At 43.6% G+C, this 23,344-nt stretch overlaps 1 protein-coding gene across 2 annotated transcripts in view; it reads right to left on the bottom strand.

The window, feature by feature from the left end:
* The window catches only part of LOC146203904 (follistatin-related protein 5-like), a 353,223-nt gene that overhangs the window by 33,842 nt on the left and 296,037 nt on the right, over positions 1 to 23,344 (bottom strand). The window contains exons 4-9 of one of the 2 annotated variants that reach the window (XM_084588979.1): positions 23,108 to 23,320; positions 18,824 to 19,045; positions 15,230 to 15,445; positions 11,558 to 11,724; positions 6,479 to 6,596; positions 5,834 to 5,992 (exon numbers count right to left, since the gene is read on the bottom strand). In XM_084588979.1, coding sequence (XP_084445105.1) covers positions 5,834 to 5,992; positions 6,479 to 6,596; positions 11,558 to 11,724; positions 15,230 to 15,445; positions 18,824 to 19,045; positions 23,108 to 23,320 — 1,095 coding nt within the window. The remainder of the gene's footprint in view (positions 1 to 5,833; positions 5,993 to 6,478; positions 6,597 to 11,557; positions 11,725 to 15,229; positions 15,446 to 18,823; positions 19,046 to 23,107; positions 23,321 to 23,344) is intronic. The other variant, XM_084588980.1, reaches the window with a different exon arrangement.

Raw genomic sequence — 23,344 nt, 5'->3', positions numbered from 1 at the left:
GTGTGTGTGTGTGTGTGTGTGTGTGTGTGTGTGTGTGTGTGTGTGTGTGTGTGTGTGTGTGTGTGTGTGTGTGTGTGTGTGTGTGTGTGTGTGTGTGTGTGTGTGTGTGTGTGTGTGTGTGTGTGTGTGTGTGTGTCTGTACAACGAATTGTCCTGCTTCCGAGCTAACGCGGATTTTTTTTTTTAGACTACTGCGGCGCCTTTTTACTGGCAGTGCATGAAGAAAAACTTATTAGTGCCGAAATGCCTGCTTACCGTGACAGAGCACCGTACTGGATTGTGGGCTATAAACTGCTCACCGAAACCCGTTGTTTTTCCGGCGGCCTCAAAACTAGCCTCATGTAGCGTGGCGCAGCTATGCCAACCTGTGGCTATAGTCTCTGCTTCCCCTGACGACCCCACTGTTCACTCTCCTGCTGACCAGAAGCTTCTTCCGATAATAATCACGTCGTTTCGCACATGAGAACGCCTTAACTCGATGAACCATTTGTCCCAGCACGCCTCTGTCAGATTTCGTGCCATTCGACGGTTCGCAACAGTTTCCGCAGTCTCGCGCCTGCCATAGGATCGACACTAGATCAGCCCACCCGATTAGCCAGGAGCCGTACCCCGCGTCGTCCTCAAAGCGCAAGAACATCACCATCGAGCAAATCCAAGACATTTTAAAGAACCCTTGCGCTGCTCCCCGTGATACAGGCGAACATAAAGACGGAACATGGATATTCTGCGTTGAATACCGCTGCATCAACTCCATCACTAAAATGGACTTGTATACTCTAACGCATATCAATAACGTCATATCGAGCTCCTTTCCTTCGATTCTTATTTTTCTTCTGTTGATTTGCGATCGAAGTATTGGCAAATTTCGATGGACCATATTGACAAAGAACGCCGTTTATTACACTGGGCGGTCTATTAAAATTAACGTGATGCCCTTCGGCTTCTGTGATGCGCAGGTCGCATTCGAAAGATTTGTGGATACGAAACTCCGCGGCCTCAAGTAGGAAATCTGCATGTGTTATCTGGAAGATGTTCTTATTTTTGGCCAGACCTTTACCGAACGTAAGAAGAGGCTCGCTGCTGTTTTTGACTGCCTGCAAAAGGCTGGGCTTATACTGAATGCTAAAAAGTGCGGTTTTAGCGAGCGTCAAACGCAGGCACACGGGCTTCTCGTAGACCACACAGGTGTTCGGCCCGATGCACGAAGTCTACTACAGTTAGCAACCCCAGACTCAAAAAGAGCTGCGCAATGTTTGGGGGGATGATGTTCTTACTTTCAACAGTTCATTCCACAATTTGCCGACATCGCCCATCCTCAGACGTCCATCCCGTCTTCGAAAAGACCCTCATTTCGAATGGACCTACGAATACGACTCGTCTTTCCAGCAGCCAAGTTGCTACTTACGTCAGACCAAATTCTCCGTCACTTGGAAATCCACAATGGAAGTCCACAATGACGCGAGTGGGATTGGGATCGGGGCTCTGCTTGTACAAAGGTCGGAGGAAACCGGTGGGCATGTCATTTTGTAGGGTCGCCATTTCCTCCGTAAACATGCGCGTAATTACACAGTTACGGTGCAAGAGTCCGTTGCTGTATATTACTCGGTGCAATAATTTCGGTGCTACTTGCACGGACGCCATTTCACGGTTGTGATGGACCATAATGTCCTCTGTTGGCTCGCCAATCTGCGTAAACCGTCTGGTCGTCTGACGCGCTAGGCCCCTCATCTGCAGGAGAACGACGTCACTGTTTCATACAACAGTGGCCGCGAATACGCTGATGCAAACTCTCGTTCGTGCCTTCCTCTTGATACATCTGTGTACTACTCTGACAACTTCGATGAGTACATGGCCACCATTGTGCCTGTGTTTCCCGATGCCTCAGCTCTCCGGACTGCGCAAGCGACAGAGAAAAGCCTCAAGCCATTCTTTGCGGCAGCGTGGGATTATACAGTCGCCATCCCCTTTTGTGTTCGTGATGGCCTCCAGTATAAAAAGGCGTACTCAAACACCGGCACGCCTTTTATACTCGTGGTTCCCGAGAGTGAGTTACCGCTCGTGCGTCCTGCGTGCTATACACGACGATTCCATTTCTGTTCACCTGGACCCTTCCCTGCCTAAATTCTCCACCGCTTTTACTGGCCGAACGTGCTCCAAACAGCCGAGCAGTATGTAGCAAGCTGTACAGAGTCTCAGCAGCACAAACGCCCTACGTCTACGTCACACGGCCTGCTCCATCCCTTGACTTTTCCACATGGTACTTGTGAGGAAGTGCGAATTGACTTTATGGATTGGATCACGGTTTGTGCTGACGATCTAACCCGCTTCTGCAAAATGGCCGCTCTTTCTTCGGCTACTGCTCACCGCGTTTCCCTGTTCTTGCTCCGCCCTGTCATCCTGCTCCATCGACCTCCGCGAGTGATCATCAGTTGCAGAGGTCGCCAGTTTACGGCAGATATTGTGGAAGAGCTTCTCCGTTTGGGCGCGTCACATTTCCAACACTTCCCGCCATATCACCCTCAGACCAACGGTTTGACGGAGCGAACATACCGGACACTCGTCAACATGCTCTCCATGTCATCGTATCATACCACCAGGACTCGGAAACTTGGGCGAGTTGGAAAGCCTTCGAAATTATATTTACTAGCGCTTATTAAGACGCAAGGAACAGAAAAAACACATATGAACGCGACAGACGCGTCTGGTGTTCATATGCGTTCTTTCTGTCCCTTGTGTCTTAAGAGCCAGCAAATATAATTTTGAATGGTATGCCATCCTGCCGTTTACACGTTCTCCTTTAACACTACAGCACATGGAAGGACCGCTACAACCCATTCTATTTTCTCTGTGCACATGCCCCTTGGTATTCCCTACACACAATTCTTCTTTGTTCTGTCAGTGACGAACCGGGCATCACCTAACTATTTTTTCGGCCGAAGAAGCTCGTCGTCTCGCCCGTTTGCGAACCCCCGCTTCGCAAAAGTGTTCCAAAGATCGGTACGACAGCCGGCATCGCGATGTCTCGTACGCTGCTCGAAACATAAGAGTGACTTTGGCGGCCACTCCAAAAGGATGGCTTAGCACAGAAAATGTTAACGCATTACGCTGGCCTAATGGCCTTTATCGTCATCGACCGAGTCAGCCGCCTGAACTACAACATACTGAGCATAACCGTCAGCGGTCGTTGCTCAGCCACGACCTGGATGAAGCCCAGCCACTCCCATGGGAACGACTAACTACCTCGCCAGAGTAGCTTCGGCTGTCCTAAGGGGGAAGGGAAGGGGAGGGGGGGGATGCAACAGCCCTAAATACGAAGCTGCAAGATCAGCAGAAGAAAAAGATAAGGACGTTGGGCAAATTCTCGTGTCGACAGGCGCAAACGTTTGGCCAACTCTGCCCTCTTTTCTACATCAAAGTAGCGCTCCGGCAGTAAACCCCGTTTGTAACATTATTAAAAGCCAAGTAAGGAGGACGCCTCTTGCGAGCAATCTTTAAATCCTAAAATAGAATCTGGTTCGCTGATGACACATGACATGAGAATTAGGTACTACAAGCAATTTTCAACGCGAATTATTAATATCATACGTCAAGTCGGCGTGATAGCATTTCCCCACCTGCAAAAACAAGAAAAATCGCGACGTAACGAACCACCTTCAAGGCCAACCCGTTTGAGCAAAGCTCAGTGTTCCTACGTTTCCTGCTAAGAAAAGTATCCCTGCATGAGTTTCAGCGCGACACTCAAGCCTATACGCCTTTCTGATAAGCGCGGAATGTTAGGTCTTTACTTTGAACACGTGTTTTTAGGCATTTTGGGCATTTTGGGCTATTTGGTGTTTTCGTTCTATTTTTTTTTTTTTGTGCGCTGTGAACCCCGAGTTTGAGTTTTCTGCGTTCCGCGTAAACTAATTTCAAGCCTGATTATATACGCATTATTTTCGCTAAATAAATCTTTGATAGTTCAACACTAGCCTTTGTGTTGTTTTTTTTTATTTGCTTAGTAGCGCTGCCTTGGATGGTGAATGAGTACTAGCCTGCTCAGTTAGCCATCCAGCCCTATCTTCGCAATATGATGGTCAGCCACAAAGCCTGCGCTGTGCTGGAGCTGCCATGGCTCCACCAACAGGTCTGATCACATTAAAAAAAAAAAATGGCTCCAGCCTGCGACTCCCTTTACGGATCTCCATTCGTGTACACCCACTTTGCTGCTGGCGTAATCTTTAATTCCTCAACTTGGGCGCCTATTATCTGAATGGTTCGGATAGCCACATAGTCCACAGTGCTGCAAACTCACTTGTGAGACGATGGACAGATAACATCGTTTCAGCGGCAGTCATACGGATGACATAGTGATGCGTATGCTTTATTGTGGACCATGCTCCCGCAGTACCATTGAAAACTGTCACCGGCTTTTTGCCGCCCCCTGCTACGCTTCCCTTCCCTTGGAATCCAGTTTGTTACCCTAAGAGACCATCGGTTATCCTCTCTTCGCACTACATGTCCTGCCCATGCCCATTTATTCTTCTTAATTTCCACTAGAATGTCGGTAACTTGAGTTGTTTCTCTGACCCACTCTGCACGCTTCCTATCTCTTAATGTTACCCCTACCATTCTTCGTTCCGTAGCCCTCTGAGTTGTCCTCAACTTAAGCAGAACCCTCTTGGTTAGCCCCCACGTTTCAGCCCGATAGGTCAGTATCCATATTCTCCATTCATATTCTCGGCTAATAATAGAAAATGAACGAAACTAAACCGGTTGGCTGGCAGACTAAGCGCTCATTTTGTTACAATATTCATCAGCAGATGGCGCAGCAAAATTATTCACGACCTCTCATGTTACGAAGCCGGTTTATCAGACATGACGGTCCCATCGTTTTTTTTTTTTTTTTTTTTTTTTTTTTTTTTTTTTTTTTTTTTTTTAAGAAAGTGCTAATGCACCCGAAATATTCATCCTGGCTTGTGCTTCATAAGTTACCCCACACGTTGCTTCGCACAGGTTGGCATGCCAAGAGCGCAATAGTACGAATTCTCGCGTCTCGGAATCGGTAGCAACGCAGTTTTTCTTCTATTTCGGCGGTAACATTAAGCAGATATTTGTGCTGATTTAATACGTATATTTAAAAACCAACAATATTTTTGCTCGAAAACCTCGCATTTGTTTTAAATAAAAGCTATTAAATTGGCGCAACTACCTTATACTGAGGAAGCAGCAAATGAATTGCAAACTAATATTATAGTACGCAAATAGAAATGTTACGCAAACGAACGCATAACCCAGAAAACTTCTTTCAATGTTACACACCTGTTGCACAGAATTATGCCCCTTGTCAAGAAAAATCTGTGTCCTTTTATGAAAACAGTTTGCCTATTCCTTGTACGAGCTAATAAAATGATTAGCATGCTTTAGACTGAATGAAACAAATATTTTAATATACAAATAAAGATTCAAGGCTAAGAAAAAAAGATCCACACGATCTTGTAAATTACAATCTATAAGACCGCCCTTACAAAACAATTATGACTTTCACAGCCATATCTGCTCTTTGCCTGAAAACTCAAGCGCACCAGGCAGCAGGTGAGTCAATGAAAATGTGATTGAACACAGAATAAGTAATATCGTTTCATACTTACACTGAAGCAACGGACACCTAGATCAAGGAGTGCTGCGCGAAATGCGCCACACACACGGTCATATAGCTCATTAACAGCTTCAAGGCACGAAAATAGAAATGCCGTAATGCTACCCTGCCTCTTCTGTTTGTGCTCTTGCTGAACTGATCAGGCTCCTGTGTTTCGATAAAAATAACTTTTCCTAAAGCGCACAAAACAAAGCGTACCAATGATGGTGTACTTGTCAGTGGCAACCCGTAGACCTTCGTCGTTTTTCAGCCACGTGACACGTGGCGTTGGTACTCCTGTCACGTGGCACTCCATCTCGGCCAGCTCACCAGGAGCCCGGGACTGCAGTTTTGGAATCACGCGCACCTCGGGCATAGCTGTCAATGAAAGATAAATTATTTGTGGAGTGCTGAATGAAACAGCTTAGCGAAATAACGTCACATTTTCAGCATTCAGCTTACAAGTCTGACGCTTCAGCTCATCCAAGTGCAGTTGTTTCAGAATTTTTTAGAATTGATTCTTAAGTAAATATGAAGCATCTGATACTAATGTGCCTTTCTCCCTTTTTATTAGGCGATTAAGGGCTTCAGGCGGGCAAGGATGTATGATGAAATATATTGCACTGTACACCGCTACCCTTGAAATTAGTCACAATATGCAATTTATTTCGGATGTCACTGACCTAAATAATATTTTTTATTTTGCTAATCATCCCATTATTCTGAGAATATTATAGTCATGGACTCATTAAGTTATTTTTATATATTTTTCTTTTTACTGATGTGGTAAACAACTTTTAATTGATCGACAACATTTATTTGCGACACCAAGTTTATCAAAAAGTCATACATGAATTGGCTTACTTTGTACATGCAGAATGTGTGTCTGAATCACATCATGGTTTCTCTGGGCGTGACATGTGTAGTTCCCAGAGTGAACCAGTTGGACGTTGGTAAGGTACAGTGAGCCATCAACGAACACCTGCAAGTAAATTGACAGAGATGAGATGTGTACTCATTTTGGGGAAGAAATGAAGCACTTGACTCATATTTTGCCCAATGCATTAAAGTGTCTTGACGCCAAAAAACCTGATAGATTTGCATTTATTGCCCTTTACTACTCTAGTAACTACAAAGAGAGTTAATGATGAAAATTGTTTTTTCCATGAAAGTCACAAGATGCACTTTCTGAAAAGACTCAGAGAGCTAGGTTGCATGTGTAGAAGGACATGAATTACGTATTTGAGTTTCATTTCACCATGGAGCATTTGTGCAATTTATGTGTTAGATAACCTGCCCTAACGTACACAATCATATAGACAAACTTTTACTAGATGCGTACGTTAGGAGAATAAAACACAGTATTGTTCCAGATAATTAAGAGGAAACACAGCATTCTTATAAACTCTTTTGTAATTCAACTGAACACTAAAGCCGTAGAATAAAAGCATTAAGACGAACTGGGTGTGTCTTTCAAAAAGAGCTCAATGAGTAATAGTCAGTATTGTAATCAGCCAAAAACCAGACTCTCATGCATGTCTCCGAAATGCTGGTATTAATTTTCAAAACAGCAACCATCGAATCAAGTTGTCATCAGACTTGTATAACAAAATATAGGTGTCCTCTGCATAGCCCAAAAGAAATCGGCTAATTTCACATGCAGTTGTCATATACGATATCGATAGCATTTTCAGTGCACTTCTGGCCGAAACCATGGATTTCGCTAGTGGCAGTCCTCCTCCCCCCCCTCCCCCCCCCCCCCCCCCCCTCTGCTCTCTCTTTTCCGAGGGCTTCAGGCATGAAGGAGACGGTGGCGATGCGCGAGCCTAAATGATGTTGCGCCGCGTCGCGCGTCTTTGCCAATGAGAGTGCCTCAAAGCAGCAGCCCATAAGACTGACGCATATAACAGTTGCGGCAAGCGCGTGTTACTCCGGACTGAATAGCCGCGTGTCGTTCGCACATCCTCAAACTCGGACTCTCTCCCATGGTGTCAGTCTCTCCTTGGCCTTCGCGGACATCAGATGTGTACGCGCGGTGCACCCTCGACCTCGCCTCCGAGCCGCTCGGTGATAAGAGCCACTGCAGATGGTGTGAAGAGAGCAGAGGACGCGGCTGCGCCACGCTGATGATTATAAAAACATGCATATTTCTGCATTTTAAAAGGTAGACTTTACCGCATAAAAATGCTTGATGAGGCAAAGCAACCTTTCAAGTTGGTGAGTGCACCAAATGACAATATGCTGAATATTTGAGTCGTTGCTGAAATTGAGACGTGCACGCACGGTGCACACTCGACTTCGGCACCGAGCCGCTTACTGAGCCACTTGGTGATAAGAACCACTGTAGATGGTGTGAAGAGAGCTGAGGTAAGTCTGCGCCGCGCTTTGATGATTATAAAAACGCATGTGTATTTCTGGACTTTAAAGAGGTATACTATATCTCATGACGACTCGTAATGAGGCAAAGCACCCTTTCAAGGCGCAGTGTGCATCAAAAACCATGCGGATGATTTGCGTCGGTGATGAAATTGAGACGTGCACGCACGGTGCACCTTTCACTTCGGCACCGAGCCGCTCATCGGACCACCCAGTGATAAGAACCACTGCATCTGGTGTGAAGAGAGCTTAGGTCGCGGCTGCGCCGCGATTTTCATGATTATAAAAAGGCATGTGTATTTCTGCACATTTAAGAGGTAGACTTTACCTCTACATGACTCTTAATGAGGCAAAACACCCTTTCAAGTGGGTGTGTGCATCAAATGACAACATGCGGAATGTTTGCGTCGGTGTTGGAATTGACGTGTACGCACGTTGCACGCTCGACCTCCGCACTTAGCCGCTCCCCGGGCCGCTCAGTGATAAGAATCACTGCAGATGGTGTGAAAAAAGCTTAGGTCGTGGCTGCGCCGCGCTTTTGATGGTTATAAAAAAGCATGTGTATTTCTGCACATTTAAGAGGTAGACTTTACCTCTACATGACTCTTAATGAGGCAAAGCACCCTTTCAAGCGGGTATGTGCATCAAATGACAACATGCGGAATGTTTGCGTCGGTGTTGGAATCGAGACGTGTACGCACGGTGAACCCTCAGCAGCGAGCCGAACACCGGGCTGCTCAGTGATAAGAATCACTGCAGATGGTGTGAAGAAAGCTTAGGTCGTGGCTGCGCCGCGCTTTTAATGATCATATAAAAAAATGTGTATTTCTGCACATTTAAGAGGTAGTAGACTATCTCTACATGACTCTTAATGAGGCAAAGCACCTTTCAAGTGGGTGTGTGCATCAAATGACAACATGAGGAATGTTTGCATCGGTGTTGGAATTGAGACGTATACGCACGGTGCACGCTCGACCTCCGCACTGAGCCGCTCACCGAGCCACTCAGTGATAAGAATCACTGCAGATGGTGCGAAGAAAGCTTAGGTCGTGGCTGCGCCGCGCTTTTGATTATTATATAAAAAGCATGTGTATTTCTGAACATTTAAGAGGTAGAATGTACCTCTACATGACTCCTAATGAGGTAAAAGCACCCTTTCAAGTGGGTGCGTGCCTCAAATGACAACAAGCGGAATGTTTGCGTCGGTGTTGGAATTGAGACGTGTACGCACGGTGCACGCTCGACCTCCTCACTGAGCCGCTCACCGATCCACTCAGTGATAAGAATCACTGCAGATGGTGTGAAGAAAGCTTAGGTTGTGGCTGCGCCACGCTTTTGATGATTATAAAAAAAGCATGTGTATTTCTGCACATTTAAGAGGTAGTAGACTTTACCTCTACATGACTTAATGAGGCAAAGCACCTTTCAAGTGGGTGTGTGCATCAAATGACAACATGCGGAATGTTTGCGTCGGTGTTGGAATTGAGACGTATACGCACGGTGCACCCTCGGCATCGAGCCGCTCACCGGGACGCTCGGTGATAACAACACTGCAGATAGTGTGAAGAGAGCTTAGGTCGCGGCTGCTCCGCACGTTTGATGGTTATAAAAAAGCTATGTATTTCTGCACTTTTAAGAGGTAGGCTTTACCTCATGAGAACACTTAATGAGAAAAAGCACCCTTTCAAAGGGGTGTATGCATCAAATGACAATATGCGGAAGATTTGCGCCGGTGTTGGAATTGAGACGTGTACACACGGTGCACCCTCGCCCTCGTCACCGAGCCACTCAGCGGGCCACTCTGTGATGACAACCAATGCAGATGGCGCTAAGAGAGCTCAGGTCGCGGCTACGCCGCGCTTTTGACGAAATTATAAAAGGCTAAGCAGTGTTATTAAGCTATTTCGCATTTCATTAACTATGCAAATCGGTTGTAATTTTTTTTAGAGGCACCTACCCTTAAAGAACAGCTACTACTATCTAGATGTTCAAGTCACTAGCTCCTGCTGATTTTAAGAAAATGAATATCGTCGAAGTTTTTTGTTTCATTTTAATCGGTAGTTAATATCATTCTTCCCATTTTGATACAGTAGGTCACCTATCAAATAAGTACCAAGCAGCTGTCGGTTTGCATAGAAGCTGAAAACGCTCCACATAAATGTCCATCTCATGCATACTTTGCAATCAGGCCTAGCGGAAATGACCAGCTTTAGATGTCAATTGTAAATATAACTTTGTTTTACGAACCTTGTTCCGCTATAGTATTATAATCATCTGGTACACTACATGCAGTTTCAGCAGTGCCTGCTTGCTGAATTTCAAATTTCGCAGGAAAAACATAATTTATTTTTCAAAATATTCCTTCGTGTACTTATAGGTCTCATGAGGTATCGCATGCATAGACGCGCGAATGGCTTAATTAAAAAACAAAAAGGAGTACGCCTTGGAATCTCAGAACAGCTCTAGTCATACATGGCACAGGACAAAAGAAAAAAATCACTGCAGTTTTTTTTCTGTGGCAATAGGCGTGAAACACAGCACAGAATAGACACGAATTTTTTTCTTCATGATGCCCGCCTGCTAGAAACTACATACTTATCTGCACTTTCTATGACATACGTAGCGATCAGGCAAAACTCCTCAGTTCTCAATATTGCCTCTTTTCTACTATTGATCAGTGTGTTAATTGATTTCGAGATTTTACGCCAGCTCATTTGCCCTTTATATGGAAAGTGCAAACAAAGCGCGAAAATCTTACATGTGTTTTCATGCCCTATTATGGCTCACTAAAGTGGCTTTCTAAAGTTAAGCTGTGGGCGTCACACAAACAAGCTCACAAATGGACGAATATTTCACGATGCTATGATTACGTCCTCCAGAGGCTGTAACTAAAAGGGAGCTACATGGTATGGACGGGTAGATACTTGGGCTTGTTGGTACATGATCGAAGGGAACAAAATGTAGCGCACCAAGACAAGGACAGAGAAAGAATACACACACAGCGCTGTGTGTGTATTCTTTCTCTGTCCTTGTCTTGGTGCGCTACATTTTGTTCCCTTCGATGGTATGGACATTTTTTATGTGCTTCATGGTGCACTTTAAGAAACAAAAAAAAAAAAAACACCCTCTACCTTCGCCTGCCATAGTTAATGCTGCAGCATCTTTCATGAAAGTTTTCAGTGGAAACACGCATCACAGCAAAAGCAGCAGCAAGAAAAGCGATTCAAAGAAGAAAAAAAAAACACACACACGCATATTTCTGTACTTTTAAGAAGTAGACTTCACCTCATAAGCGATCTTATTAAGACAAAGCACCCTTTCAAGGGGGACATTCCGTGTGTGTATATAATGGCAATATACGGAAGATTTGAGTAAGTGTTGGAATTGAGACAGTGTGGCTAAATATCCAATGGAAATAAGCTCTATGTTAGGATTTCTTACACGTGTCGAATTTCTTTTTTCTCGCCATATTTGAACAACAAAGCAAATAGCATTTTATGACAGACACCAAAAGTGCACATCGCTGAACTCGATTTTTCACTACACGGAAAGCTTTTGTTGCCTTGCCTTGATCTCGTCTTCACTTAGGGAGGACAGGTCCATGTTGTTGCGTCGCCAGACGATTGGAGGAGGAGGGGTTCCAGTGACGTCGCATTTGATCTCCACATTGTCGCCCACACGAGCTGTCACATGATTTACCTCGAGAGACTTATCCAGCGACACAACCGAGACGCCTGGGAAGGAAGAGTGAAAAATACATGCAGCAACTAACAATGATTGCGCCCCCTTATTAAGAGCAAAAAAAATGGCTCTCCGATCTGCGCTGTTTCGTGACTAGTATTACGTGCACAAGGCGAAAACATTGAGAGAATTTAGCAAACCATTAGAGTGAAAAATTATGCCGCTACAAAACGCAACCCTGAGAATGTTCATTACCAAGACCACGTTCTTTTTTTTCTTTTTTAGCTACTTCGGTTCCATAACCTTTGTTCCAGACTATGTTCAAACAAGTCTGATAGCCAACTTTTGTCGCTGGCGTAGTGGCCAAGAATATTCGAGATGAAGTCCGGGGTGCTTTGAAGTTAGGATTTGCGAATAATAAATATCGCAGCCTTGATGTGGCAAGTTTTATTGCGTTATAATACTGTACTAAATTTATAACAGATATTAAGTAACAGCAAAATGTAAGAATACGTTCAACACGGTGTGAAATGTTTCTTTTCAGTGGCCGGTAAGTTCATAAAATGGTTTCAGTAGCTTTAATTATATAATTACCATTGCAGCATATTGTTTACCTCTCTTATGAGGCTTATAAGTAGAAGATAGCATTCAGGCTAGGAATGTTTATTGTTGTCAGTAAAGATAGCCGTGACAGAAAGCTATTGTTGAACCCCTAATGACCACAGCATGACTTTACAAAACATTGAAATTTTGGAAGTCGTTCGTAAACAAATTTATAGAGAACATGCTGTAAGTTACCCACAGGTTTAGTGTGGTTTCTGTTCCCTCTTCAAGTGGAAGAAAACTATTAATAGAGCCGAAGATAACGGATTTAAATGTATTCTACATGTCCCTGACGTAACCTATGACACATGGGCTACAATATACGAAGTGCATGTAATCGGCATCAGTGATATCATCACCTTTGTAGAAGCCGGGAACATGCTTAATGCTGTCCGACTATGGCAATGTTTCAACGTGCTTTGACAGGAGCAAAATAATATCAGTATTTCGAAAATTTTCACGCTCAAACATGACAGTTTTTCAACTACTGATTAAGAAATATCAAGGTCGCGGGATGTTGCGCATCTCATCCTTAAAGCCCTGCTTTCTTTTTACTGTATGGGATAGGTTATCCCAGCTCTTAGCAACTCGTGACAAGTTGTATACTTCAATGCCGAATATAACACGCGAACGAAGATTTGGCGACGAAATGTGGACCTGCTCGCAAGAAGTAATGAATTCGGGTGCTTCGCAATCACAATTTTTGACGCTATGCCAGTAGCGTTCAAACAAATCTTAACTGTACTATATGCGCAGTATCAGGTTTCATCAATAAGGTTGCTCACTACAATCTAATCTGCGGAAACATAGGTGCAACATTAGCAATAAATATAGAGCATTGGTTGCAGAAAATTAAGCTTGAGCAAATGATTAACTCTTAACGACACAAAATAGCAATATAATGTTGAAAAGTGCATTGTGTATAGTTACACCGGCATAGAAAAGACGACACGTACCACAAATGCCGATTGATTCTGAAGCTCCAGAATTTGTGCTGTAATAACTCTAGCCTCTATGTCACTTTCTTCAATGGAATACGCTATAGTACGCTATAGCAATATAGCAGTTGCCATTTGGCAGAGTGAGTGATAATTCAGCCCGCGGTAACTTCCTCATTCGGGTACTATAGTGACGTGATAACAATCTTGGAACGAAAATTTCTTAAACGTTACATAAGTACACAGTATCATTGGAGTCCATACGTACGCAGAATTTATTTTAAAGGAAACATTCCATAAGCACTGATTGCACACGAGTAAACATCTGCAGGACGTTTTGCATCTACATCAGGTGAAGTAGCATAAGGAAAATTAAAGTTGCTTTCGTCAATATTTTATGCAAAGTGACTTACGAGGTTTCTTCAACAAACATTTGCACCTGAGGGCCTAACACAGAGCAAGCCAGAGAAAACAAATGGGCCTGCATAAGTAGCAAACAGTAATAAACGCTAAGAAGATACTGTTTTCCTCCAGTTGTTAAAAGCGCGCTTCAAACTTGTTAATTTTTGCCGCCTTGCTGTTGCTAATGTTAAGCTAGGTGTTGACAAAAGAATCCTTGTTGCGTCACGCAAAAAGAATCTATGAAATTCCATGCGAGGTCATGTGCATATATAGTGAATCCTGTCAATACAGGTTCACTGACAAAGTTCAGCGAAAGTCTGTAATTATTTCGAACAGAGATCTAAGCGTTTCGGCTTCTAGAGTTTCTTTCAGATTCCTTTTTTTTTTTTTTTTTTTTTGAAGCCTGTATTTCCTTGCATTACGATTACTGGGCCAATAATTAGTTTCGCCCTTTCAAGGCATGCTTTGATTCTTTCTTCCAGCAACGTCCCGCAGGAAAAAAAAAAAAAAAAAAAGCTGACAGCAGCTGATTATCAGTTTATTTTAGCAGCATATCGCATTACATAAGTTATTTCTAAATATATCAGCGGAATAACAGTTAGCTTATAATCACGTTTTTAGGCTCAATATTTCGCCCCTCTGGCATTTTTTCGTCTCTCCTTTGATACGAAAAGCGGCGAATGATCATGCTTAGTGGTCATCAGCACTGACATCATAGGCAACAGCTACGCATAATAAAGGGGCAAAATATTCAATTGTGACAAGGACCGTTGCAAAGTACGGTTCCAGTGAATGAATGACTAATGTTTACTTGGCGTAACAACAATTTCTCGTTCCCCACTACAATAAAAGAGTGGCCTCTTTTAGCACATTTACGAAAATTCCCCTGTCAAACACAGATGCACCGCGTCCAAATTCATAATGCATGTATAGCGATAAATTGTAAGCAACAAAAATGGCTACAAAACGTCGGTGTTACGCAAGATTTGGAGTTTGGATATTTGAGGCAATGCTCAAAAAAATGGAAAGACGTTTCTTTCTGCACCAGTCACTGCACTGGAAATTCACAAACACGAACTTATGAAGTTAAAAAAAGAAGGCAACAACACCGCTCTCGGGGCTTCCACTATCTGGCTGCCCACAACCAAAATTTTGCCCGGGCTGCTCACACAGACCCGTTAAATCTGCTTCTCTCGTTCTGCTCCGGAGAGTCGATCCGGCGGTCAGGAGCGTGCAAGCCAGAGGGTGGACTGCCTTCCTCGGATTCTTTCGCTCGGTCTGCTGTCGACAGCTCTGATGATGCCGCCATTTCGTCCCCCTCACCGATCCGTCCTGAGTAGGACCCCGGGGCACGCTCCGCCCGTGCATCTGACGCGATCTGCTTTGACCACCGCAGACAAAAATTCAGCAAGATAAAGGCGTCAAGAGTGAATGGGTGCTGCGCTGTCGAGACACCCAGGCCAAGCAAGCGAGGTCTAAATCGTCGGTTGTGTCGTCAGACTCGGGCTTCTAACCGACCTGCCATCACGCGGCGAAAAACGACGCTACATGGACGCAGGGCAGCGCTAGCGAGCGCCGCGAGCATAGAGGGAAGAGCGAGCGGGGGCGCACTTACTGTATAACTTACTAAAGGCAAGATAGAACTCGTTGATGTTGAGCCGGCCATCGTGGTTGGCGTCGTCGAAGAGCAGCATGTCGGCCAGGATGCAGACGGTGGACAGCTGGCCCAGCCGATCTTCCTCGCCGGCTTTCCACAGCTCTTCGGCCTCCAGCAGACCGTTGTGGTTATGGTCGTAGTGCGAGAACATGATGCTCACCAAGTACTCGTTCCCTGATGGGAAACGGATCAGAAGGCGGGGAATTAAGCCAACTGCCTACTTACTACTTACACGTGTCTTATTTTCATTGACAAATGGCGTTTTGATCTCCTGTGGCATGATTGGCAGAAGAAAAAGATAACGAAGCTAAAGTATCTCACTGCTGCGACTGGTTGTCAGATCTCCCTGGCATGCGTACGAATGGCGCAGGCACAACTTGCAGCATGTGAAAAATAATGCGTGACGCTCACTCTATTCCCACGTTGCGCCCTCATTCCAAACGGCTGCATTAACATCACCTCTCTTAAGCAGCATGGCTTAACATTCCGCAGATCCACGTCTATACCGCAGTCATTGATTTTACGCAACTGACTAATACTGCACCACGTAACAACAAGCTAGTCAAAGTAGTATACTTAGATATGTCACAAGCTTTCCAGGTGATTAATCACACAATACTGTTAACGAGCGTGTAAACTTGCGGTCAAAAAGAGAAAACTTCCGTTCTAATTAAATATTTACTCCTTAGCGTGTAAACAGTGTGTTGTTTTACACAGTTTAACGTCGCTGTCGCAAAGCATTAATCTTGACGTGCTTACGTTTGGGCCACTGTTCTTCCTTCTCTTTTTTTATTGACTAATAGAGATCTTCCATCAACGCTGAAATATTCTGAAGGTTTACTGACTCTGCCTCACTTTTTCCAGGGGCCCTGTATTTTAGAGGAACTACGCGGGAAAATTAAAGGATAACTTCGCGGTGTTTTACAATGATTTGAATATAATCGTAACACCTCTATACTAGTGAAACAAAGTGCACCATGTTTAATTCTCCCAGAAAGATCCCTAATTATGACCACTTAACAATAATTCTCCACATGAATCTGCTTAGAGTGCTCCAATGGAAGTATCTCGGTGCCATGGTCGAGAGAAATATTCACTGGAAAGCCCAAGTTAGTTTCTGCTCGAACCTCGCCTATGAATGTCGTTTATTAATAGCGGCCAGATATTTTTGTGCTTCGTATTTCGCTTTTGTGCACAGTCATTTGTGCTGTTGCCTGGAAACATAGTGCGTTACATATAACACATATTTAAGCCCCTGTTTCACCTGCATAAACATGCTTTTATTGTATACATGTTTTTTTTTTTTTTTTTTTTTTTTTTTTTTTTTTTTTTAAGCGGCATGCTTCCCGGTAGGAGTTTCAGCAACTTCAAATACTACCTGTATCAATGGGGTATAAATTGAATATAGCAGACGTAGTAGACACAACAACAAGAACAAATACTTCAGTTCCCCTTCCATTTTACAGATTGCCAGTGGAACAAGCAGGAGCCACTACTAACATTTTATTTACCTCAGCACCCTGCCAAAACGCCTATGGTCAGAAAATCGCAGAATAACGATACATATGTATTGAATGAAGTGCCGAGCGAAAGAGAGCAAAATAATACACTTCCGGCGTCTTTAAAACATGTTTCTTTTCCTATTATTCATTGAAATGCGGGGACGAATAAGTTTGTGTGATTTGATTTATAATTTTGTTCATGGCCGACTTTAGTCGAACGTGCTAGACATTGTTGTAGCTCACCGTGTCAATTACTTCTGATTAGTGAAGACTGTTGTGATTGTATCTTGTCATCGCACGGACTTTCATTGAGCTTGTTTAGCACTTGAATTCATCACTAACCATAAATGTCAAATACCCGAGCGCGTAGTGACTTTAAAAAATAACGAGCAAAAACTTCCAGTGTGTGAACAGTCACTTGAAGCGGGACATTTAAACTATTCTTTACATTTGTTCGCTCCTGATAAGTTCGCACCTGTTATCGCCTATATTGGCTAGTCGGTGCAACGATTGGTAAGATCAATTACTACAAAACAACATAACTCTTAGATAACGATGCCTTTAGAGTCGGTTGTCAAGGAAACGTGATGGTACTGTTTGCCTCACACTCAGTACTGCTAACGAAGGCTGCGTGCAACGACATTCGTGCGCGAAGAAGAAACAGAACGCACAAGAAACAGCCCACTTCCCTCTATAATACCTCGGCGCTTGAGGGTAGACAAAAGTAATTATTATTAATAATTATTAAAATAATTAATTACTGCTCTTTTCCCAGCGTGGTGCGACAAAAGCGGAAGCTTGCGGTACGTTTCTTGTAAACAGGCATGCTTTCCGAAGCAGCGTGCGCCACTTTATAATCATTGCGGCAGTGCCAGTATGAATCCTATTTAGCGGAGGCTATTAAAGTAATACGGAACTTCTCAACATCAGCACTTGTTGCCGCGAGTGGTGACCCCTGCGCAATTCTACGGGAACTAACATTTTTGTGATTGGCTTCAGCACCGAATTGCCGAGTCCAGTAACCCAGTTGCGGCATAGAGTCAGATATTGACAAAAAAAAGAAGAAGAAGAGACCGGGCAGTTTAACACTTACTAGGTACCTGTAAAATTTTGTCAATTAAGTTAGTTTCGTAGGCGAAGGATGGCCACGGCCTTGAAAATATATATATATATATATATATATATATATATATATATATATATATATATATATATATATATATATATATATATATATATATTCCTAGTCATATGGGAACGATTTAACCTCCAAGATTTCGCGACCAACAAAACATTTCATATCAGCTCCTGATATTTACTTACGAGCTTGTATTTTTCTTCCTACTTGTCGGATGACCTGTGGGACAATGTTTATTAATTTTTCTAGTCTTTCCTTTAATGTTAAAGCACCAACAAAAACTTGAATATTTACTCTGACGTCAGAAAGAATGCAAATTACTTCGCTGTGGCGAAATTTTTGTTAGCTTTCTCAAGCATAAGGCATACCCTGCAATAATTCGTCATAGATGAATTATCTCGAATATATCAGCTTACTTCAGTTAATCTTGTAATATGGTGATATTGGGGCTTGTAAACGCCTTAATTGACCTGCTCTTCAAAGAGGGTGCGAATGAAGGAAGGTTCTCTTTTCAGTACTATGTACAATGCTAAACAGAGCTTGCACGTGAATTTAAATCAAAGGCGATTTTAAAAATAAGATTAAATTTTAGCGTGCCTTATTAAAATCATGACTGTTCACCAAGCCAAATAATTAAGTCGGCCTAATGCATTTTTCATAAACATAACGAATTGCTGAAATAATGCATTATTAGACTGCGCTAAAGTTGGCATCCTTACAAAACTGTCTGGAAGTTACGCGAAATCATTCGTGCAAGCGAATATGCGGTCGCAGTTTTTACTTTTATGAGTGAAGTTCTGTCTGACCCTTTCTTAACTCACGCTGTAACATTAAACCACCCAAATGACGAGTCACAGGCAATAGTTCGATGAAAGTGACAGGCAAATGCTTCGAGCGGGGAGGAATGCTCACCTGTCTTCTTGTTATCTGTCATCTTCGCGTTGTTGTAGAGGAGCAAATTCTCCTTCATGAAGTCATATTCCTGCTGCGTGCAGTCCTGCTGTGTCGAATCCTCGGACTCCGTAGTTGTGGCCACCTTTGCCTCGTGGGAAGGCATCTCCGTCCTCTCCATTTTGCTCTCCGTGCCCGTTTGCGTCGAGTTCGTTTTCTCCGTTGAACTTGAATGCTCTACCCCTGTTTGAAACATCAGATACGCGGTCTGCAGCCTTGCCACCGACGTCCGCAAACTACTGCTTACTAAAATAATCGAAGTGCTCTTCAAGCGTACATTATGGCCAGACCAAGTTTTGCATAGTTAGATTCTTTTTTTTTTTTGCGCTTCTGTATTGCTGCCAAGTTTTCGACGATAGTTATAATAATAAATTTACAGAAGTTGAACACCCTGAATATTGGTCCAGGTGGTATTAAGTGATTAAGAGTGTCCGAGTCACAGATTAAAATGATAAAAGAATGAACATGCCCTTTCACATGTTGCATCAAGTTGGCGATTCAAAGATATTCGCCTGTTTGCTCTGGAGAGATGCAAAAGACCGCAGCGAAGCGTGCAAATGACCTGTATTTCTACGTACGAAACACAGGTTTTGAGCAGCAGCCCAACATACTAACGCTGAAGATAAAGCGCACGGGAAGACACACACAAGAGAAGAAGACACAGGACACGCGCTAACTCACCACACAATGCACCATCTAACACACCACAATTACAATGCACCATCTAGCCCAACTTCAAGTTTTGTTAAAATACTAACGCTGATCACGGGCTGTTTCCTCTCTCAATAATTAGTACACAGGCAGCACTAGAAGAGGAACTTCATAGCGCGAGACGAAAACGTATATTCGCACAACAAACTATAGAGACCACAAAAAAGAAGGCGCTACTTGCCGTTTTCCTCTTCTTATTTTGCCAGAAGAGCTACGTGCTTACATAAGAGCCAAATTCATTTCAGGCAGGGCTACATATTTCATCCAACTTTTCAAACAACAGTTTTCGTCCAGCACAGACAAAACATGTTACAGAGAGTAAAGTAAGAAAGTAGATTGCTCATGCAATATTAGTAATGATTTTGCAATGAATTTGTACGTTTTCAAATATTGGTGTTTCTGGTATGCCTAAGCACCTTCCTTTGGAGGGCCAGTAACAAAATGAATGGCGGTTATTACGCGGCACAATATGAAGTACAGTGCAGCGTATAATTTTGCGAGGAATACGTATTACCTCGCTTAGTATTCAGGCCATGTTTAACTAGATTTATAAGCTGAGCGGATGCGCCGTACACATAAACCTCATCGCTCTGAGGTGGACGTTGTGATTCAGGCGCATACTAAAATTGTCAGAAAGTAAACGCGTACCTTTACTTGGCTATTGTCGGCAGATAAGCATTTATTGCGGCTGATTACTGGAAACTTCTCCCGAAAATAAACAAAACGCAACAGATGGTTTTCCTGTTCATTGATGGCCAAGTGCGAGGCGGAAATTCAAGCCGAGAAGGGGCTTGCCCATAGAATAAAAGACTCAGTCGCAAATCTCATTTAGCAGATTGTAATCCTTTTTCAAGTGCGTGCATTTAATAAGCAATGCGCCAAGCTTAAAACGGTTTAGTATTGCTGGTCAGCAGAAAATAAATTAAGCTGCTGGATAGCCTGTGTGATTTCAAAAGTCCTAACTACAACCTGCAAAAGATAAATTATTGTTTTCAGAACTTATCAGAATTCAAAACAGGGACTGAGTGGTTAATACTGATATTTACAAATATTGTAACATCATGATATTAATACTAAAATCTGATTTATTGTTACGTATCCTTCTGTCAATATTTTATTAATATTATTAAACCATTGAACGAACTGGCGCCAGGTTTTAAACATTGTATACAAAAGGAAGATTTTTGTTGATACAGTCCGGTGTCTTGTTTCAAGTATGAAAGCGCAAAACTGAGATCAAAGTTCGTAACTCACAGAAAAAAAGCAGTCAAGAGGAGAGGAGCACAAACACAAAGCGGCGCCAACGAACTACTAAAGTTCATTGGTAACTGGTTCTCTTTTTTTTTTTCTTCCTGTGCCCGACATAAGTATTGCTCTTACCTCACATTCCCACCGACTTCGAGCGAACGAACTGAAAAAGAATGCCTGCATCATTAGCAAAAAGTAGTTCTTTCTGTCACATCCTCAGTAATCGTGTTGCGTGCCGATAATTTGTGCGATTCAAGAAATAAAATAGGAACCAACTCCGATAGGTTGAAAGTTATCAGCACACCGAGGAAAAATATTAATTTCAGTGAGCGCCCCACATCAGAGCCCATTTTTTTGGCGTCACAGGACAACTTTTACGCCACAATGCTTCGGCACACTTCCCGCAAAGCGTTGATACGCGCAGCCGGAATTCAGATCCGGGCAAACATATAACAACTGTAGAGAACTACGAAAATCAAGAGCCGTATTTTACAAGATTTCTTTTGCTTCCATTTTTAACAGTGCTGCCTTTGGCAGTAGCCGTCTCTGCCATCAGGGCCGATACAGCCGGCAAGCAAAGTTACTCGCCGGGTTCCTTTCAAAGGCTGATGGTGAAAGAGCAAAAAAAAGAAAAAAAAAAAAGAAGAAGAAGACGAAGACGGCGAAGGAGGAAAACAAGAGCTTACAAAACATGGCGAAATTCAGCCCCGCACTCTCTCGGGGTCACGACTCGGTCGCAGTGGGTGACCCAGTGTAAACGCATTCCACGCTTCGAATGAGCCCCTCTCAGCCTGAATCTGGAAGTTCGCCATTCAGAGCAGCTCGTCGACGTGACTGGGAAGTATAGAAGTGTGTTTATCCCCTCGAATGGGGCCTCTTTATGCGTGCTATCTTTAAGCTTGTTGCGTTCCTCTTTTCTCCTTCGTAGTTCCTGACGGTCAGACTCCGCGTGCGGTGGGAATGATAGGTAAGCTTCAACTATGCAGCTAAAATCGATTGTTCCTGGATATATTTATTTCGTGAATGCTCCATGTGTCACTGCAGCATGATGAATCGCCTTTCTTTTTGGCTGAACATCCATGGCCGAGTGTAATTGTTGCTTTCTTTCTCGCATATGCAAAGTAAAACAACAAAACACGTGTTTACGCCGAGGAAAATGACGTGAATTTTAAATTTTAAGCGTCATAAAGAGCAGCGCTGTATTTCCTCGGAAACAGGCTCAACGCGAGCCCATTTCGCGGAGGCCCGCCTCAGTTTCTCTCTCTCTCTCTTTCTCTCTCTCTCTCCCTCTCTCTCTCTCTCTCTCTCTTTTTTTTTTTGCATTACGGAAATGAAATACAGTTCACCGAGGCAGCTTTCCATCCCTGTGCTGTAGTGCAGTGATGCACGCAGGAATTATGCACATTCCACAATCCTCTCTGGTTGTTTTAAAGCTGCGAGAGCCCACTATTTCTTTAAATAAATGAAAACTAAAGTCACCTGCGCGGTTAAATAAAATAAAGTTTACTCCCTCAAATATATTTAAAATTAAGTATGCGCCTTCTCAAGCAACACATCTGGCATCCCTCCTTTTCTGTTCGGCCTGCTGTAAACGAAAATTTTTGCTCAGATAACAAAATAAGTATTTCTCGCTGACGCATGACCAAATTAAAGCAAGCATTAGCATTGCTTATGAATCAGTAGAACTGGTTCATTACACTGATGGTTAATGACTTCAACATAAAATATTCTAAAATTCTCGATAAAACAAGTAAGACGCTGCTAGATGCAGTCCGCAAGCAGCGAGGCATGCGATGTCCGGGGCCGTAAAAAGCTGCTTTCTTTTTTCGGAAGCGTACTTTCTGCATGTTCAACTGTGCAATTAGAAAATGCTTATCTTAGCTGCAGCTGTGCGGTTAGAGAAACTGTGGAAATGCGACCCTTCAGACACACGAGAAAGAACGAGCATGCCAAACCAGGCGCACCCCGCTCACCCTCACCATGTTGTGAACAAAGAAAGAGGGTTTGGCTCTCTTCGCCATATCATCTGGAATGCTGTTCCATGTAAGCTGAAGTCGAGAAAGTATACTTTCTCAAAATCTGCAAGCTACTTCTGGAGAGGGCTGGCACGCTGCACCAATGAAGCAGCAGCATTACCGCCGCTTCTACACCTGCACGTCTACAACATAATCATTGAGAAATGGTAGATACATGGCTATAGCGCCGTACTCGCCGTGGGAAGCATTCTCTTTTCGCTCTTCCTAAACTGTTATGCGAAGGAGAGAAGAGTTGAGAGAAATCGCTTACGGTTGCAATTTCCTCGGTGGTCGATGGCGATCGGTTTTCCCGCCAGGCAGGCTGCCCTGTGCAGCTCACAATGGTTGATGTAATAGTTGCCGTCCGAGCCGCAGACGGGCTTGCGCCTCTTCTTGCAAGACTTCTGGCAGACGCAACTCGCCTCGCCAGCTTCGTTGAGCTCGCACTGGCGACCCCGACCGCAGACCATGGTCTCGCACAGGTCTGCATAAAACAGAGGCCAACTTC

This window comes from Amblyomma maculatum, chromosome 1 (genome assembly GCF_055883805.1).
Source record: "Amblyomma maculatum isolate TAMU_Amacu chromosome 1, ASM5588380v1, whole genome shotgun sequence".
Taxonomy (NCBI): Eukaryota; Metazoa; Arthropoda; class Arachnida; order Ixodida; family Ixodidae; genus Amblyomma; species Amblyomma maculatum.
This window is presented reverse-complemented; position numbering and strand designations above follow the sequence as displayed.